This window comes from Vigna unguiculata, chromosome 5 (genome assembly GCF_004118075.2).
Source record: "Vigna unguiculata cultivar IT97K-499-35 chromosome 5, ASM411807v1, whole genome shotgun sequence".
NCBI lineage: Eukaryota > Viridiplantae > Streptophyta > Magnoliopsida > Fabales > Fabaceae > Vigna > Vigna unguiculata.
Window position 1 is genome coordinate 46,555,784 of NC_040283.1, and position 19,008 is coordinate 46,574,791.

Consider the following 19,008-nt stretch of genomic DNA (forward strand, 5'->3'; position numbering starts at 1 on the left):
TGATGTCTTTATTGAAATTTTTTCTTTAGTTTGTATTTTATTAATACCAACTTTTTCTCTTTTCAGAATTCTTTCTTTATGTGATTTTATTTTTTCATAGTAAACCAGATGCCAGAGTTGTGAACAATGTTATTCACGTCTGGCATGAAAACTGCTTTCACTAAAAGTTCTACAAGTTGTGGGTGAGGGTGAGTAATAATTGATATCTCAGACATCTATATTTGACTCAAATGTATGGTAACAAAGCAACTGCATGATTTTATTAGTTGTGACATTTACCATAACTCAAGTTGAAATGTCCTCTACAACGAGGACAAAAAAGCAAATAATTAAACTTTTGAACTAAATTTGTGAGCAATCTAATTAAATGAAGTGTTGGACAGTATTGAAATACAATCACCTCAGACAAAAATATGAAGGATGCATAAACATCGAGTGGCATTGCATAAACAAGTTTTGTGATCATACTACAAGAAAAGGCCAACAGTTCTTTCACGGAGGTCCTAATAGACTGTCTGTAATGTTTATAATTTTTCCAAAGAGGATGCAATTGAAGTGGCACAATTAAATTAGAAATTTTCTGAAGAGATTGAAAATATCATTTCATTGATTTTGTATTAACTCTATTCTTGCTGTTTCCTCTAAGTAGACAAACTTCTTAAAAGATGTTTTAATGTCTCACCCTCCCCTCAGTGCTTATTTTTAATTTTTTAATAGTTATTTATTTAATTATTAATAGTGATATAAAAGATTTATTAGGAATCTGAACAAATCAGAGTTAGTTTGGTTGGATGGACAACCACAGCCTGCTTCAGCTTACAACACACTACTGTCTTCACCTTGTAGCTGCTGCTGATGATTATAAGGTCTTCAAAAATCTTCAATTCATGGTCTCAACATACCAAATAATCGGTATTCTTTAGTAAAAGGCAAAAGAATAGTTCGCTTTGTGTTTAACTCATGGCTCCGTGAGATATCAAAGAAGAGCATTTCAATATTATATAGCGATCCTATATCTGTTCATACACTAACACAGTCGATGTGGACTTCAAACCTTCTATCAGACATGTTAACTTGGTCATGTATAATTCAATTTTATTATTTAATATCATTTTTGTGTTTTAATATGAATTTAATATCAAATTTTAATTAGATTTCTACTCTGTTATTGACTTTGGATAAATTCTTTTCAGCTTCTATTGTTATAAAATAATAAACATCCTTTTTGATATGATAAAACATTTTTTATAAAAATACTACTGAATATTTTATAAAGAAAATTTATCAAACAAAGAAACATGTCATAAGTTTTTTTTTTTGCATAATTTTTTAATATTTTGTAATTTTAAATTTTCTCAAATAATTGTTACATTTTTTTCAGTTTTTATTATTTTAAATCAATTAAACACCATTTTCAAAAAGTCATGAAACATTTGATATAAAAAAGTTTATAAAAAGAAAATTATCAGACAAGCATGCTATAAATTTCTCACAAATAATTGCTATATATTTTCAGTTTCTATTCTTATAAAACTTCTATTAATTCATCCTGAAAACTACTTTATTCCCATTTACTCAATTTGAAATTTAACAGAATTATTACAAATAAGACTCTACTATATTGGTATATCCCACAAAATTCTTGAACTAAACAATAACTTCAAAATCCATGTAGTATTATCTCACAACATAACTCAAGTATTACGAGAAATGTATAAATCTTTGAACTAAAATTTACAGAACTTTACCCCTGAGGGAGCCCTTCCAGAAATTCTCGAAGGCCCAGGGTAAACCCAGGCCCAAGAGGGGGTTTGGAAATAGTTTTCAACCAGCAATAGACGCGCCTCGGTTAGAACCTCACTAGCTGCGTCATTGCCCCAAGCGCAAAGATACTTCGCAACATCATCTCACAAATTATTTATTAGCTTTTGTCAGTCTCAACAACCAATTATTTCCTATGTGGGACTTAACCAATGTTCCAATGAGTTGCTAGATCATTTTCAACTTGATGATTTTACCCACCATTCCAGTGATTGATAGCAGCATTCCTCCTGTTTTTTTAAGTCTCTGCTACTTATCCAAGTCAGAGGAAAATTTTTTTAAGTCACTGATTAACAAAAGGTTTCTTTCATAGCAATGGCATGTATATTTTTCACAACATCAAATTTTGGATTAAGAGAGACTGATAAAGACGAAGAAGTTTGAGTATATAAATTATTTCATGACCCAGGATGACAGGAGATTTACTAAGGGACTAAATGTGGTGAAAAGATAACACGGGAAGAGTTTTCTACAGCATCTCTCATCCTGTAGAATGAGAGCCTAAATCCCTCATTTTTTTACAGTTTCAGATATTTTTTTTCCTAGTCTCTGTACACTCTATTCAATTTATAAGTTTTAAGTTTGAAATGAAATATTTTGGATAACATTAATGTTTTTCAGACGTTTTAAGTGGACGTTAATGACTACATATCGCAGCCATGAACCATGTAGTAGAAATGCATAGCTGCAGTATTTGTATATGCAGAAATTTTGGTTCTGTGACTGTTTGTAAAACTTTTTCTTTCCCACTCTTTTGAACGTAACTCGAACAGGTACTTTGTCATGTCATGTCATCCCTAGTTGTCAAGTTTTATAAATGTTTTTGTTATTTTGGGAAATGGTTTCTTTGATTTAACCCCAACCATGTGTACAAAAACCTGGTTGTGTGTCTGTTACACGGGAAACTAAGATGGTTGAAAAGCTTGATGCCGAATGCAGTTTCAAAGTGTTTCCGTTCTCTCTTGTCACCATTCCAATCCATTTTTGTGGTCTCTCCTTCAATCTCCCACATACACACGCACTCTTTCTACGTTACCCACACACATGAACTTGTTGATTCCCTCCATGTCTTTTTCCAGCGTTGCCTCACTCTGCATCAAGCTCGCCAGCTTCACTCCCAATTGCTTCTCACCGCTGCGCATCGCGTACCCTTCTTGGCCGCCAGCCTCATAGCCGCTTACTCCCGCTTTGGCTTTCTCTCAGACGCTCGCAAAGTGTTTGCTGCAATCCCAGTTGAGGGACTTCATCATCTTCTTTTGTGGAATTCCATTATCAGAGCCAATGTCTCTCATGGCTACCATCAACACGCGCTTCAACTTTATCTTGAAATGCGAAACCTTGGCATTTTGCCCGACGGCTTTACTCTTCCCTTGATAATACGGGCCTGCTCGTCTCTGGCTGTCTCTGGTCTCTGCAGGATTGTCCATTGTCATGCTTTGCAGCTGGGGTTTCGGAATCACCTTCATGTCGTCAATGAACTCGTGGGTATGTATGGGAAGCACGGGCGAATGGAGGATGCTCGCCAACTGTTCGATGGAATGTCTGTTAGAAGCCTAGTCTCGTGGAATACTATGGTTTCGGGTTATGCTTTCAACTGTGATTCTCTTGGTGCTTCTGCGATTTTTAAGAGGATGGAGTTGGAAGGTTTGCAGCCGAATTCGGTGACGTGGACCTCCCTCTTGTCAAGCCATGCTAGATGTGGGCTTTATGACGAAACTGTTGAGTTGTTTAAGTTGATGAGGACGAGGACAAGGATAATTGACATCAGTGCTGAAGCATTGGCCGTGATGTTGCCTGTGTGTGCTACTGTGTTTCAAGTTGACTGGGGAAAAGAAATCCATGGGCTTGTTGTTAAAGGTGGATATGAAGATTATTTGTTTGTGAAAAATGCTCTGATAGGTACATATGGGAAGCACCAAAATTTGGGGGATGCACAAAGGGTGTTTTTGGATATAAAGAACAAGAGCCTAGTCAGTTGGAATGCTTTGATATCGGCATATGCTGAAGCTGGATTGTGTGAGGAGGCCTATGCAACATTTTTGCAGATGGAGAAGTCATGTACAGATGGTCAATCCCCAGTGAGGCCTAATGTTATAAGTTGGAGTGCGGTGATCGGTGGCTTTGCTTCTAAGGGGCTTGGTGAGAAGTCACTGGAACTTTTTAGGCAAATGCAGCTTTCCAAAGTAATGGCAAATTGTGTGACAATTTCCTGCGTTTTATCAGTTTGTGCAGAGTTAGCTGCATTGAACGTTGGCAGGGAGCTCCATGGTTATGCCATTAGGAATTTGGTGGGTGACAATATATTAGTAGGAAATGGTCTGATTAACATGTATATGAAGTGTGGGAACTTCAATGAAGGACATATAGTGTTTGATAGTATTAAGGGTAGAGATTTAATTTCGTGGAACTCCTTAATTGGGGGTTATGGAATGCATGGGCTTGGTGAGAATGCTTTAAGAAGTTTTGATGAGATGATTAGAGCAGGAATGAAGCCAGACAACATCACTTTTGTGGCTATTCTATCTGCTTGCAGTCATGCTGGACTTGTTGCCGCTGGTCGTAACATTTTTTATCAGATGGCCAGAAAGTTTAGCATTGAACCTAATGTAGAGCATTATGCATGCATGGTTGACCTCCTTGGTCGTGCTGGACTTTTGAAGGAAGCAACTGATATTGTTCGAAACATGCCTATTGAACCTAATGAGTATATTTGGGGAGCCCTTTTAAACTCATGTAGAATGTATAGAGACGTGAACATTGCAGAAGAAACAGCATCGCAAATTCTAACCCTGAAGTCAAAAATAACAGGGAGTATCATGCTGCTGTCCCATATATACGCTGCAAATGGAAGGTGGGATGACTTCGCAAGAGTGAGGGTGTCGGCAAGAACAAAAGGTCTTAAAAAAGTACCCGGTCAGAGTTGGATTGAGGTGCGAAAGAAAGTTTACATGTTTTCAGCAGGGAATTCAGTTCATTTGAGTCTGGATGAAGTTTATGTGATCCTTGAAGAATTGGCCCTTCACATGGCGAGTGAAAATTATAATCTATAGTTTTGTCAAGAATTTGTTTATTGTTTATAATCACTCATTATTACTCTTGTTGCAATCTGGGAGCCAATAGGGTAGATATTATATTTTGCCATGACTTATTTCATGAACTACTGGACAATGACACTCTGAATTTGAGTTACCCAGAAAATTTTGGCTAGATATTAATATATTTTTCCATAATGCATAGAGTCCATTATCTTTACGTCCTGTTTTGGAGTGGGTTTAATATGTTTATAGTTGTCTTAAAAATAAGCGAGGTTTTATTTTATTTTTTAATAATTTGGAATGAATATTTTGCTCTTCTTTCTATATTAATGTCATTTTAGAGCCTTCTTTCTATTCCATGGAGTTTCCTGACATTTTCTCTTTAAATGCGGTTCATGCACTCACATGAAATGGGATTCTATAGGCAAGTGAACTGCTTGCATCATAAAACGAAAGGATTTTCATAAATGTTTCATGTGGAGTCATGTGACTAACACCGCGAAATATTCTTTCGTCTTCTAAATAAGAAAACTTTTAAATGACATACACTTCTTTTTATAAAGAGTACCCCTGTCGGGAGTGTTCTGCAATGTCAGTTTCAACTATAAATATCTATTTTCAATCTAATTTGTATTATATTGAGGAATGTTTGATTATATTGTTCTGTTATTTGCTTTTTCAAAAGGATTACAGTTGTACGTGAGTAGTGACTAGTGGTATTTATATAGACTTTGTACATCTAAATCTAACTTATTGTTTGAAATACTTGACTGATAGTTGTTAAATGCTAAGAAGTACCTTTACTTTCTAGAAATTTTTAAGCATCCTTCAGTTCTGAAACAATAATGTATGCAGAATAGACTACACTTACATGGTAAGCAAAAGACACTGATGATGAAAGACATCAACACTTTTGGAAGCCAATTCACAAGTCTGGCTTTTTAATGCTGTAAGTTGTTCCTAGGTGCTGACAGAAAAACCAAACCACTTGATTGGATGTCCAGATGAAGATTGTAGTTGGTGCAGATAGAGGATTAGTTTATCAGCATTTGAAGATCCATGTGACAGGCAGACACACAGGACTTCAAATCCAATAACCTCTTATTTGAATATTTGGGATATTAGAATAAAGAGGATTATAGTAGTCACTAATTATACGGATATAGTAGGGTTAGAGTAAACATAACAGCAAAAAGCTCAGCCCACAAGAATTGAACAAAAAGTATTTTAACATAACTGGAATTCGGACAAAAGAAATAACCTGCATTCCACAAAAATTTCAATAACCAATAAAACTAAATTTGAACTAAAGTTGCAGAGCCCTCTAGAGAGGGCTCTTTCAAAAATAAGGGTATACCATTTAGCGAGACAAACACACGGTATTCTTTAGTAAAAGGCGAAAGAATAGTTCGCTTTGTGTTTAGCTCATGGCTCCGTGAGGAACTATTGGAGAACATTTTCATATTATATTATGATCATTGATCTATTCCTACATTAACACAGTCGATGTGGACTTTGGTCAGAAATGCTAACTTGGTTATCCCTGTTATATAAAATTTTCATTAGATCTCTACCTATTATTGAGTTTGGATTAAAATTTTCAGTTTCTATTAAAACACATAGTAACTGTATTAAAGATTGTCTGGTATTTTTGAAATTCTTTTCTTCCTCAATAGAGAGGTGTTTTTTTATATGTATAATAACTTGTAACTGCCTTAAAGGTTGTCTGGTATTTTTGAAATTCTTTCCTCTCTCTTGTTACTTCTCATTAACGCATTAACTTCTGTTATAATGTGTTAACCTATGTAAAAAATGTTATTAATAAATATATCAAATTCTCTTTGAGCAAACATGATCTCACATCTTCTGTAGTATAAAAGAGTTATGTGACATTTATATCTTATACATTTTGAGTTTCTGTAACCAAAATTATTAAAATTAATCAATTATATAATGTTATTTCAACTCTACCTAAGATGAAGCTAATTATATGTTGTATTTGTATGTAAACTGCATTGGAAGAGAGAACCTGATTATCAATTTTCACTTAAAATTTTGTTTATGTAGATATCTAATTTATCGCTTGGTATCAAATTTAACGACTAGGAGTAGTTTTAGCAAATGTCTTCATTCCAAGAAATTCTTGTGGACTATGGGCTTTCTGTTTCGATTGATGATCTAAACCTACCATATAAAATTATAACAAATGACTTTCTAATAAAATTAATTAGACAATATAGCATAGATCTTTTCAAAAATCAATTGATGGATGATTAAAAATACTATTAGAATTACATTAACCACTCTTCATGGATGATTCAACACATACAGTTGACCATTTATCATGAATGATTCAACACATTGAGAAGCATCTCAATAACTTAGTAGAATTTGAACTGAAATTGCAGAGCCCTCGAAAGAGGTCTCTTCCAAAAATAGGCGTATGCCACTTAGCGAGACAAACACACGGTATTCTTTAGTAAAAGGCGAAAGAATAGTTCGCTATGTGTTTAACTCATGGCTCCGTGAGTGACACAGTAGGAGTATTCCAATATTATATAACCATCTTATATCTGTTCATACATTAACACAGTCGATGTGGACCTCCGTCAGACATGTTAACTTGTTCATAATTGATTTTTTATTTAATATCATTTTGTGTTTTTATCTGCCTTTAATATAAAACTTTAATTAAATATCAAACTCTGTTATTGAGTTTGGATTTATTTTTCAGTTTCTATTAAATTTTTATTTAGTAATTTTAAATTGTCTCAAATAATTGTTATATGTTTTTCAGTTTCTATTGTTATAAAATAAATAAACAGGATTTTGAAAGAGTCATCAAACATTCTCTATATAAAAATTTATCTTACAAAAAAAATAATTGTCAAGCAAATGTTATAGATTTGTTTTGCATAATTTTTATTGTAATTTTAACTTTGTTATAAAGTTAAAGATCCTTTCGTGAGAACTGTTCCTTTGTAGAAGCTAGAAAATTATTAGTGTTATTTCAACATTTTAAAATTATATATATTAAACTTCAAACTAAAATTGAAAATTTTACCCTCACTGTCATATCACATAATACTCAAACTTTAAAATTGTTTAGAACATTATAACATTGAACTAAAATTTATTGGGCTTTACCCCTAAGGGAGCCCTTCCAGAAATTCTCGAAGGCCCAGAGTAAACCCAGGCCCAAGAGGGGGTTTGGAAATAGTTTTCAACCAGCAATAGACGCGCCTCGGTTAGAACCTCACTAGCTGCGTCATTGCCCCAAGCGCAAAGATGGTTTGTGACATCATCTGACAACTTATTTTATAGGAACTTCTGTTGTTCCCATCAATTGTCATATTTGATGTGGGACTTTAGTATGCAGAGGCTAATGTGGCCAGTGACTCCAACAACAGATAGGAGCATTTCTCCATTCCTTTCATTTTCGTTTTCTTCTTTCTAAGTTTTTGCTACTTGTCCAATCCCAATTAATTGTTGTTCAAGATATTTGAATGTCTTTCCAATATTAAAGAACACTAACAAATCAGAGTTGTATTTTTTACCAGTTAATTCTTAGTTGGTCTCTGAGAACTACATTACTGATATATATATATATATATATATATATATATATATATTTGAAATAGTTATTCTTAATATAACTGTATTTGAATATTTCTTAAAACAATTTGTTCATTAATAAATTCATGTTTCTTCCACTGAACACTTCTGTTAACATGTCTATTCATTGAGTGAAAAAGTTTTTCCAGTCATATATATTGATTTTATACATAAATTAGTTAATCATGTTTTATTACATTCAAAATACACTATGTTGTTCATAGAAAGTTTGCATGAGGAAACTTCTGCTCAATAAAATACATGTTAGATGACTGATAAACTACTAAAAGAATACATATAATATAATAGCCTTGGTCTAAATCGTTACACCGTGTCTAATTTTCTTCACGCTTCATCACGACACCAAAAATTGGTTCTTACAATTTCAAGTTTTAAAAAATGACTCGAGTTTAAACCGGCCTTGAGGAGTTGCAATAACTTTTTTTTTTCAGAAAACTCAAATCTAACTTCATAATTTGATAACCACTCTTCACTGACAATAAACAAACAAAATACATCCATTTCCAGCCCTAAAGGATACTACTACTAATAGTACTTTTTGTCTTCAAATTACAACCTTTTTCTCATTTTTCGTGAGACAATTTCATACTACACACTCGAGACTCATCCTTAAACACCACCCAATTTCCCCAACCTGTCCCTTAGAATCTTCAGTCCCATGTACCTGTTACAAATACAAACATATTATTAAAGTTAATTAAAAAAATGTACATCATTCTGTGCAATGTTCTGTATTTACATACCTGCCCATCATCATCACAGTGGCTTGAGGATTGGTTCCTGGCGACTCAGTAAACGTGGAGCCATCAACCACACGGAGTCTATCAACACCAAGAACCTTATACTCAGAGTCTACTACTTTCCCCACATGGCACCCACCATGGTAGTGCCAAATAGTGATCACAGAGTCTCTACAAAACTGTTCCAGCGACTTTGTGTCATTCGCATGTTTGGGTATGAGGTTGATATTTGCCTGCACAGTGATGTTCAACATTTTCTCTGCGCTTTCTTTGTCGCACATGGTGTAGTTTGTCACGTGCTGCGACTGCACAACCTTTATCGCCAAGCGAATACCCTCCACGCAGCGCTTGAGATCATAAGGGTGGCTGAAATAGTTGAAGGTAACTGCAGGGTTGTCCTCCACGTTAGTGTTTATCAACCTCAGTTCACCTGTTGACCAAGGATTCGCAACTTTTGACAGTATGAACCCTCCCCTGAATGCTTCTATCGGTATATCTTTCTTGCTCTTCACAAAAGCCTCAACAGCTTCTCGTGATCTTTGCTTTGGTGGGATTGTGGATAGCTGCCCAATCTGTTTTTTTTTTTTCCAAAAGTAATTGCATCATTTCCAATAACACGCTCTAAGTTTCTAACATTATCAGTAATTATGTAACCAAATTTAGCGAATAAAGTGCATACCTCTGCGGACAAGATACCATGGTGGCAGTGAATGCTGTCTTTGGACTGGCTAAAGCCACAACTGGTCTCAATGTACACACCCAGATTGGTTATACCTACAGTTTCTATGAGTGACTGCTGAACCGGTCTCTTTGAAGGGACAAAGATTGTGTTCATGGGGTTATCGGCCATGCCTTTACCAACAAATTCATTTTCAAGCACTACAGGGATGTTGAATTTCTGAAGCTCTTCTCTGGGGCCGATTCCACTGAGAAGTAGCAATTGAGGAGTGCCGATTGCCCCACTCGACACAATCACTTCACTCTGTCTCCCACTCCCCAGAAATGCCTGATGCTGTTTTCCATTTTCATCCTTGAAGATAACCCCAATGGCTTTTGGTTTTGTTCCTGCATCACCATTTTCATTTTCAGTCATGAGACAGTGATTTTAAGAAACAAAACATCGTTAGAAGTGTTTGTTTGTTACATGTTCATCGTACCTGTGGTGTCAAAAACAATCTTTTGGACAGTGGCATGGACGAGGACAGTGAGTTTCTGAGGATTTGCAGAAGCAAGCAATTCAGCGGCGGTGTGGCGGCGGCCAAATCTGTCAAAAATGGTTCCGCCAACTTTGGTTCCGTACTTGTGATCATAGGTGAATCCATTAAAGGGTGAGACACCAGCATCTAGAAGGCCGTCTCTAACTGCTCTCTGCCAATGTGAAAACTTTGGACGATGAACAACCTGCTTCTCCACCCATGGATAAGACTCGTTCACCAGCTGTGTATCCCACCCCACCTTTCTTATGAATCTGCAATTTAGTTTTCAAAATCTTCAGAAAACAAAAAACATGTTTCATACTACAAACTATCTATGTACCATGTCTTTTCTTGTTTCAGATAATTTATCATAGTCTTTCAAGCACATTTTATTATTAATTAAATATCCTGAAAATTATTAATGTTGAAAAAAATATATATATATACGTACCCTGTTTAAAATGAGTGAAAAAAAATGGGTAAATTTCAAAATAGAAAAATGATTTTTTAAAAATTAAATTTTGATAAATTTTTCTTATAATTTGATGCGTATTTTTTAAGTGTTTTTTTTACTTTTTATTTTCTTATTTTTTAATATTTTTAAATTAATTAAAAGATGACATTTTAAATTGTAAAACAAAATTGTTTTTTGTCAAATGTATTATTATCCTTCAAAATAATAGTGTGATTATTTTATTCATTCTGAAATAAGTGTTGTTTTAGTATTTGTTTTTAATAAACATTTTTTAGTGGTTCGTTGACATAATTTGATTGATGTCATAAATGATTTTAGAATTTGAGATTCTGTTAATCTTTCTAAACAATATACATTATACTAAAATGAAGGGAAAACATTTATATCATTATTGCTTTAAATTGTTTTTAAAAAATATAAAAATTGATTATGTATTTATTAAAAGAATTGTTTAATTTTCTTAACTAGTCTCCAACGATTTGTTTGGATCATAAGTAAATTAAGGATAAAAAAATATGAGTGGAAAATAAAAAGAATAAAAAGAAAAGAAAATGGAATTAAAAAGTATTTTATTTAGATGGATATAGACAAAAAGGAGAAGATAAAATAGGAATAAATAAATTATATCAAAATATTTATACTAAATAAAGTTAACTATATATTTTTAAAACTTTTAAATTTTTTACCCAATTTTTTCTCAACATTAAAGGTTAAATTATTTTAAAATATTTATTAAATTTTATGTAATAAGAAAAATTCTTTGAATTTTCAAAGCGGTAAATAACCAAAAAAATGCACATAATATTTCCGAATTATGACTAATGCTACATAACATTTATATATCATAGAAATACCATATTAATTTTTGTTCTTATAATTTTACATATATACAACTTTTATCCCTGATAAATTTTAATTTCATATTTAATTCTAAAATTTTATAAAATTAAACAATAGTATTTTGATTTACATATTAAAAAGTTAATAATATGTTAACAATAACATAAAATAAAATTGCTTAATTTTTTAAAAATTTGAAAAACCCGATCTACCATTAAAATTTTGTGGACCATATAAAAGTGGATTTGAGTATATATATATTTGTCACTTTTTCTCCGTGGATGTTGAATAACATTGACGGGTCCATGTAAGCATCAAATAGCAACACTAATAAATAAAAATTGAAATGAATGAGTGTAATTGTGATTTTGCAACATGTGAATTCAATGACTATTCCCAGGAACAGGGATCCAACATGCATCCTTAATGATTTTTACCAAAACATAAAACTACCCCACAATATATTCAATGTCTGTTTTGTGTGTGGTCTCTTTTCTTCCCTTCCTTTTCTTAAGATCTGACACTCTCACCTAACAACTTACATTGCATAAAATAGAGCTACCAAGGTACATACAACGGCATTTAATTCATCAACTTGGAATTTTGTCAAATTAGACGCAGTCTTTTATATATCATCGTCATTCTGTTAGACCCCATAAAATCCTCAAACCCATTTAAGATATACCAATTAACCTAATTTCTCTAAAAGAAGTATTTTTTTTTTTTAGAAATAGGTTATACTAAATATACCCTTATGGTCATTGTGTTATTAGGTTAAGAAATTTAAATTTAACTCAAAAGTAAGTTTTTGAGATACAAGTTTTAAATAAAAATTCAGTGGGTAAATTTGGATTGAATGCCATGGTCTGCTTTGGGGGAGTAGATCAATGGCATTCGCTTTCACCTTGGTCCATTGTTTAATCAAATATATAGGTGTGTACCTTTGTTTTTGGGTGGGTGGTGGTGTACATAATGTTAACCCCACACACACACAATTTCTTTGGGAAACAATAATCAACAACTAATAACGATAATGGGAGAGAAGGGAGAAAAAAACACACACACATTATTGAAGTTTTGAATAAAATTATGTTTGCACGTAAACACATAATTGGATTTAAAATGCTGTACTTGATTGTTGGAACAGAAAACTAGTAATAATAATAATACTAAAACAATGTCACATTATAGAAAATAATGAGTATTAGACAAATCTCATCAATGTTATTTCATTCATGGAAGCTTAAAGCATTAGTACGAATATTATCAATAATCTACGTAAGTTAGCATGTCAATTTATTTTTTGTTTGAATTGATCTATCAGGAGAATAAAAATGGGTGTTACCTACGGAATTAAATGGGCATGACTCCTATTTTTAACTCTCATCTTTTATTCTATGACGTGATTTAGTGTAAATCATTAATTAATATATTACTATTTTTATGTTTGAAAGAATGAAAGTAAAAAAATGGAAGTCTTAGTATATAGGATTATTTCTTTTAGCAGGGCAATTTAGTTTTTGTTTGAATTTACGTAGAGGATAAAGGTTGGTGTTACCTAGGGTTTGCTCGGGTGTAGAAGCCAGCGTTAATGGAGCTGCCACCTCCCAGAACCCTTCCTCTTGCATTCAAGACTCCATCGGTTGAAATGAAGTACTGAGAAGCCGAAGTTGGTGAAGTGTCTGCCAAAGCTATGTGAAAGTTTTGCAGGAATGACACATTGGGGTTGTTGAAAGGGACTCCTCCTCTTTCCAGCACCAGAACTTTGAATTTCTGAGACAGAGTTGCAGCCAATGGACACCCTGCAGTGCCACCTCCCACTATTATATAGTCATAACCACCATTGTCCCAAGACTCCATTGAACTCCCTCTCCTGATAAATGGGTACTCACCGTTCCAATTCCGCTTACCTGCAACCATAACAACAAGGAGAGTGAAGGTAAAAGGTTGTCTTATTGTATATTACAGAACATTGTTGTCTATCATCTATAGTGAAATACCAGAATCATTGTGTTTGAGATTGGTTTGTGTGAATGTAAGAATGTGAATAAAAAGTTTAGAAAGTAGAGCAAATGATTAGATATGGAATAAACCTTGAGAATGAGGTAGATGGATGAGGAGACATGGAAGTAAGTAAAGCAAGAATTTGAGTGCACCAATGGACGCCATTGGAGTCTCAGAAAAGCAGCTTCTTCAACCTCTAAGTGGCTGTCTCTGGTTGGCCTTCTCTTCTGTGTGCATGTGCATCATATAAATATTCTCAAATGTCCCCACTACTCTGTTCTTTGAGTAAACACACATATTTTTAAGAGAATGTTAACTAATGTTTTATGAATCAAATCCGTTTGTGATATATTGAAAACTAAAATATTAAGAAAAACAAGTTATTAAATATAAAAAACATCAAAACTCTAAACCCTGATCTTAAATTCTAAACTTGATTATCTATTATTTAATAGTATAATTTTTAACCGAAAGAAAAACATTATAGTAATAAAGTGGTGAAATTTAGGTTTAGAAAGAAGTGAATAAGAATGAAATAAAAGATGAAAGATAGCAGTTAATGGTAATGAATGTAAGTCTCCCGTGCTTGTTGAGAAAGGGTGAAACAGCATCTGAAGAAGGCATTTAATGAAGAAATGAAGGTGAAGGTTTTGGGAAGAATCTGACCGTTGGATTTGGCTACCTCTGCAAACTTATCCACCACTTTTATAACAAGCCAGCTCACTCACCGGCACCACCAATAAAGCTCCATATTTAATATTCTACCAAATATATCAAAATTCTCTCTCTCCATTCATGCTCTTCTTTTCTTTTCATTGCTCCTTTAATTTTACTTTATTACAATCATAAAATCCACCAATTCAATGTTGGAAGTCTCACGACAATAAAGACAATGGAAATTTACATTGTTATGTAAATGATGTAAATCCCAATCTTGTAAATTAATTTTGTAAAATTCAAGTTTAATTTTTAACATTAGAATTAAAAATTCATTTGATATGATAAAACTAATTTATGGTATATAAATGAATGTAAATTTAATCTTAAAAATCTTTCTCAATTTTTTCTTTTAATGTTCCTTACATAGAAACAATCAAGTGTAGACGTTCAGTGTTGGTGTATAATTATCACCGCACATGTCAAATGTAAATAAATTTTCAATATATAATAATTTTATGTGGTTGTCTTAAAGATGGAAATTGACAGATCAGAATCTGAATTTAAAGATTTGCGTTAAAATATTAGTGATTTAATAAATTTAGAAATAAAAAGCATATATCTGAACCTTGGTTTTTTTTCCTCCAAAATGTGTCTCCCGCGCATACTCTGAATAGAAAAATTTATTTGGGTGATCATTGCCTGTGTTATTGGTGGTTCTGTTTATCGGTTGACTGGTAATACATCAAGACAAAGGAGCCCAAGAACAACTATTAATGACCCATTATTTTAGCTTATCTACTTCTAGCGTTTCATATAATTAATCACGAAATTGATTTAGCTGTATTAGGTATTAAAAGCATTTAATCACAAATAAGTAGATCAATAATCTCAGTACTGCAGAATCGTACATACACTCTTATTATACATACAAACCAAATCATTACCCGTGTATTTGGATCGAGTTAGAAAAATTAAGTTTGGTCGAACAAACATTAAAATCTGATGAATGGATAAATTTTATTATTTTGCTTTAAAAATAATTTATGTTTGAAATTAAATGAAACAGAATAAAAATTTGTTAAACATTTGTGATTTTCAATACAAAATAAATTTAGTTTTGAACTTCTAAACTGAAAGTCAAATACACTGCAGCTGCTGCATGCAACCAGACACAAATTTGAATTATTTGTTATGTTTCACCAAACACTTACATAGTATTTATCGTACCAACAATTATGCAAAAATTAAAAGACAGGAGGAAAATTAGACACTACAAAACTCTCCTACAAGTTGCCCAACTGTGTCCAACTCATGTACATCATTAATAAATACAAATATATATAATAATCATTCCTTTATATATGGTTGATTTTGTTGATACAATTAATCATCAATATCTCCTATAGAATTTGTTTAGACAAATATCAGAGTGTATTTGTTATTTGTTGGGTTTATAATATTTTTTTTCGTCTTTATGAATCCATTTTCATTGCTTCTTCTTTACCCACGTTCTGTGTGTGCTTTAGTCATATAAGTTGGAACACCAAATAATCATTGGCTTGTGTATGTTTACTTTTTTCTAGATGAAGAGAAATGTGAATTCATCTGAAAACATGGGTGTGGAGTTATGTTTCTGATCCACACAACAACATATTTGCATGGTGCATTAGTTCCATTTATCTAAACACTAGGATTTGAATACATTGGTTCAAATTGATGTTGAGAATTATTAACTTGCACATGCTACACGCAAGTAGACATGAAAAGTTGAAATACAAAAAAAGAAAAAGTAGGAGTTATTACTAGGAAAGTAGTTGAATCAAAGTAGAATTATGCCACCCACGACCTCTTCTCAGATATGTAAATTAAGTATGTTATCATGTCTGTCACATTTCTATATTTAGCCTCTACTTCTTCTGAGATAAAAAAATAAAAAATATTGGAGTTAGAAGTTTAACAAGTTTCTTAAAATGAAAAAAAAAATAGAGATTTTCTTTTAGGGTGTCTGAAAAATAGACGGTATTTTCTTTAACAGTTATATATTTATAATAGATAAGAAAGATTTTTGTTGTGTAATCGGAACTCAACTGAGTTGTTAGGAAGATAGTTTATAACGATTTATAAATAATTAAGGTACGTAGGTTGTTTTTATATTTTAGGATCGATTTTAATTTAAATTTATAAAAGTGGATTTGTTAATTTTTTATTTTTTTTTACAAAATAGGGTCAAAGACAGGTGAAGTTGTCTTTCACCCAACCAGTTTTTATTTTTTATTTTTAAAAATAAAGTTATGTCATAAAAAATCGATTTTTATTAATGTAAAAAATGAAATCGTCTTCCTAATGATGATTTTATTTTTCAATTTTTTTTTTATTTTGGTCGCGTGTTGGTATTTTTCTGTTTTCATGTTCAACATCGTATAATATGACATAAACATGGACAAACAATGTTTAAAAAACAATCACGTTTGTTTTAGATATCGGATTTGAGAAGTTGCTGAATAACATTTTCTATTACTCCTTGTTTGTATTTACATTTGTCGCAGCGAAATTACCGATTTTACTACATGTTTGTTTTCTTAGTCACTCTATTTTTGCTTGTATGTACATGTCTTTTGCTCGGTTTATATTATAAGGATAAGGGCTTCGAAAAAGTATCAATTTGGAGAACAATAAATTAACGAACTCATTTTTACAATTTTGAGTTAAAATCGATCCAAAATAAATAAAAAAAAACTATAATATATGAAAAATGAAAAAATTGTATTTCCTTTTCCAAATTTAAAAATATTTTTCCATACATGTTTATACGATAACCACTAACCAAATAAAAAAATAATAATTAGTTATTTATTCGTACACATACGGCTTCCTTTGTATTTTATGATCTTCCTTCAATAAATTCAAGGACATGACATCTTCTTCCCACGTATGACGGTAACAATATTGCCGATAAAAGACATCCAAAGGTTGTATTGCAGTTATACCCCACATGATTTATAAACCTACTTTCAAATTATTTATGTTGTGCACCCTACGTATATAAAGATGTAAAAGTAAGTTTTAATTGATCGGTGAGAAAAAAATATATCATTTTAAACATCAGTCAAATTGATTTGACTTATTTAATATGCACGAATTCCGTTTAAATCGGAGTCAACTTAGTTTAAATCGGAGCCACCTATTTAATATGTAAATGAACGAGGTTAAATTAAAAAGAGGATGACTATTAGAGATGATAAATAAATTTGTTTACGTGGGTATTATCCGAACTCGTTTTCATTTTAACGGGAATTTCTGCATTGACTGGGTATGGGAATCTCCGATTTTTTCGATTGGGTATGGGGATGGGAATGAGATGAATATATCTCCGCTATAATACCCGTCCCCGCCATATCTTCATCCTCATTTAAATTATTAAAATATTCACAATTAATTAAGTAATCATATATATATATATATATATATATTCTTTCTATTTTTTATTTCTTCTAAATATTTAGTTTGTCATGAAACTTATTCGCATCTCCAATATATTTTTTATCTTATCATAACCTTTATGTAATTATGTTAAAATGGTGTATATCAGTTAAAAAAAAATATGTCTAACATTTGAATATTTATATTATTTTTTAATATTTTTATTTATTGTGTATTTTTCTTTCACATGAAAATGATTAATACTCTTAATTTAAGTGTTTAATAGCAAAAACATTTCATTTACTAAATAATATAAAAAAATATTTATTATTATTAATTTTTGTTTCATTTGAAGAACTTTTTTGTTTCGTTAAAACAATTTTTGTTATTTCTTAATCATTGAGTATATAAGTTGATATTTGAAAAGTTTTCTTAGATGTCTGAGATATTTTTCGTCTTATCATACCCTTAATTATACATTTGTTTTTATTTGCGCAATTTCTTCCCATAGTCTCCAAATTGTTTATAAGACACACATTTGTTAACCTTTTAATATTTTTATTTTTGTTTATTTTCATTATGTAGAATACTATTTCGATAAATTTTATCTAATTATTTTTTATTTTCTAACTCATTACAATCATACTTTAATTTTTTTCACTATAATTGTATAAATAATTTTTATTTACTAAAAATTAAAAATTTAACGTAATTGCCATGAATTTTTTTTATCACCATATTGAAGTTTAAAAGATACAAGATCTATGATAAAATTTTATTATGTTTATTATTTGTTCTTTGCGTCATTTTTTGATCAACCATTGAGTATATATGTTGATATTTGAAAAGTTTGCTTAGATCTCTAAGATATTTCTCATCTTATCATACCCTTAATTATATATTTGTTTTCTTTTGTGTGATTTCTTTCAATAGTCTCCAAATTGTTTATAAGACACACATTTGTTAATTTTTTAATATATTTTTTTTATTTTCATCATGTAAAATACTATTTCGATAAATTTTATTTAATTATTTTTTATTTTATAACTCATTACAATCATACTTTAATTTTTTTCGCTATAATTGTATAAATAATTTTTATTTACTACAATATAAAAATTTAATGTAATTGCCATGAATATTTTCTTACCACCATCCAACATATATTGTGGTTCAAAAGA

The 19,008-nt window shown here is 31.5% G+C and overlaps 2 protein-coding genes and 5 non-coding genes across 7 annotated transcripts; 1 reads left to right on the plus strand and 6 right to left on the minus strand.

The window, feature by feature from the left end:
- Positions 1-849: 849 nt before the first annotated feature.
- On the minus strand, positions 850-965 carry LOC114186418. The gene has a single exon (XR_003605075.1). It is a non-coding gene; the product is annotated as a U5 spliceosomal RNA (small nuclear RNA).
- Positions 966-1,740: 775 nt separating this feature from the next.
- LOC114186401 lies at positions 1,741-1,891 on the minus strand. The gene has a single exon (XR_003605060.1). It is a non-coding gene; the product is annotated as a U4 spliceosomal RNA (small nuclear RNA).
- Positions 1,892-2,499: 608 nt separating this feature from the next.
- Positions 2,500-5,051, plus strand: LOC114183939 (putative pentatricopeptide repeat-containing protein At1g17630). The gene has a single exon (XM_028071138.1). The coding sequence runs from the start codon at positions 2,748-2,750 to the stop codon at positions 4,869-4,871; it is 2,124 nt and encodes a 707-aa protein (XP_027926939.1). The 5' UTR covers positions 2,500-2,747; the 3' UTR covers positions 4,872-5,051.
- Positions 5,052-6,174: 1,123 nt separating this feature from the next.
- Positions 6,175-6,289, minus strand: LOC114186411. The gene has a single exon (XR_003605068.1). It is a non-coding gene; the product is annotated as a U5 spliceosomal RNA (small nuclear RNA).
- A 973-nt stretch (positions 6,290-7,262) lies between these two features.
- Positions 7,263-7,379, minus strand: LOC114186409. Its single transcript, XR_003605067.1, has one exon. It is a non-coding gene; the product is annotated as a U5 spliceosomal RNA (small nuclear RNA).
- Positions 7,380-7,995: 616 nt separating this feature from the next.
- On the minus strand, positions 7,996-8,146 carry LOC114186400. Its single transcript, XR_003605059.1, has one exon. It is a non-coding gene; the product is annotated as a U4 spliceosomal RNA (small nuclear RNA).
- Positions 8,147-8,900: 754 nt separating this feature from the next.
- On the minus strand, positions 8,901-13,960 carry LOC114184292 (protein HOTHEAD). Its single transcript, XM_028071583.1, has 6 exons — positions 13,837-13,960; positions 13,302-13,653; positions 10,390-10,700; positions 9,912-10,297; positions 9,236-9,804; positions 8,901-9,156 (listed from the first exon to the last, which is right to left on the minus strand). The coding sequence occupies exons 1-6, from the start codon at positions 13,910-13,912 to the stop codon at positions 9,102-9,104; spliced, it is 1,749 nt and encodes a 582-aa protein (XP_027927384.1). The 5' UTR covers positions 13,913-13,960; the 3' UTR covers positions 8,901-9,101.
- Positions 13,961-19,008: the final 5,048 nt, after the last annotated feature.

Bases quoted from the DNA above. Each gene is read 5' to 3' on its own strand.
- LOC114184292 (XM_028071583.1), bottom strand. From the start codon at position 13,912: ATGGCGTCCATTGGTGCACTCAAATTCTTGCTTTACTTACTTCCATGT. The intron at 13,654-13,836 runs GTTTATTCCATA...TTATGGTTGCAG, and splicing joins CCATCTACCTCATTCTCAAG to GTAAGCGGAATTGGAACGGT. The intron at 9,805-9,911 runs GTATGCACTTTA...AAAAAAAAACAG, and splicing joins ATGGTATCTTGTCCGCAGAG to ATTGGGCAGCTATCCACAAT.
- LOC114183939 (XM_028071138.1), top strand. From the start codon at position 2,748: ATGCCGAATGCAGTTTCAAAGTGTTTCCGTTCTCTCTTGTCACCATTC.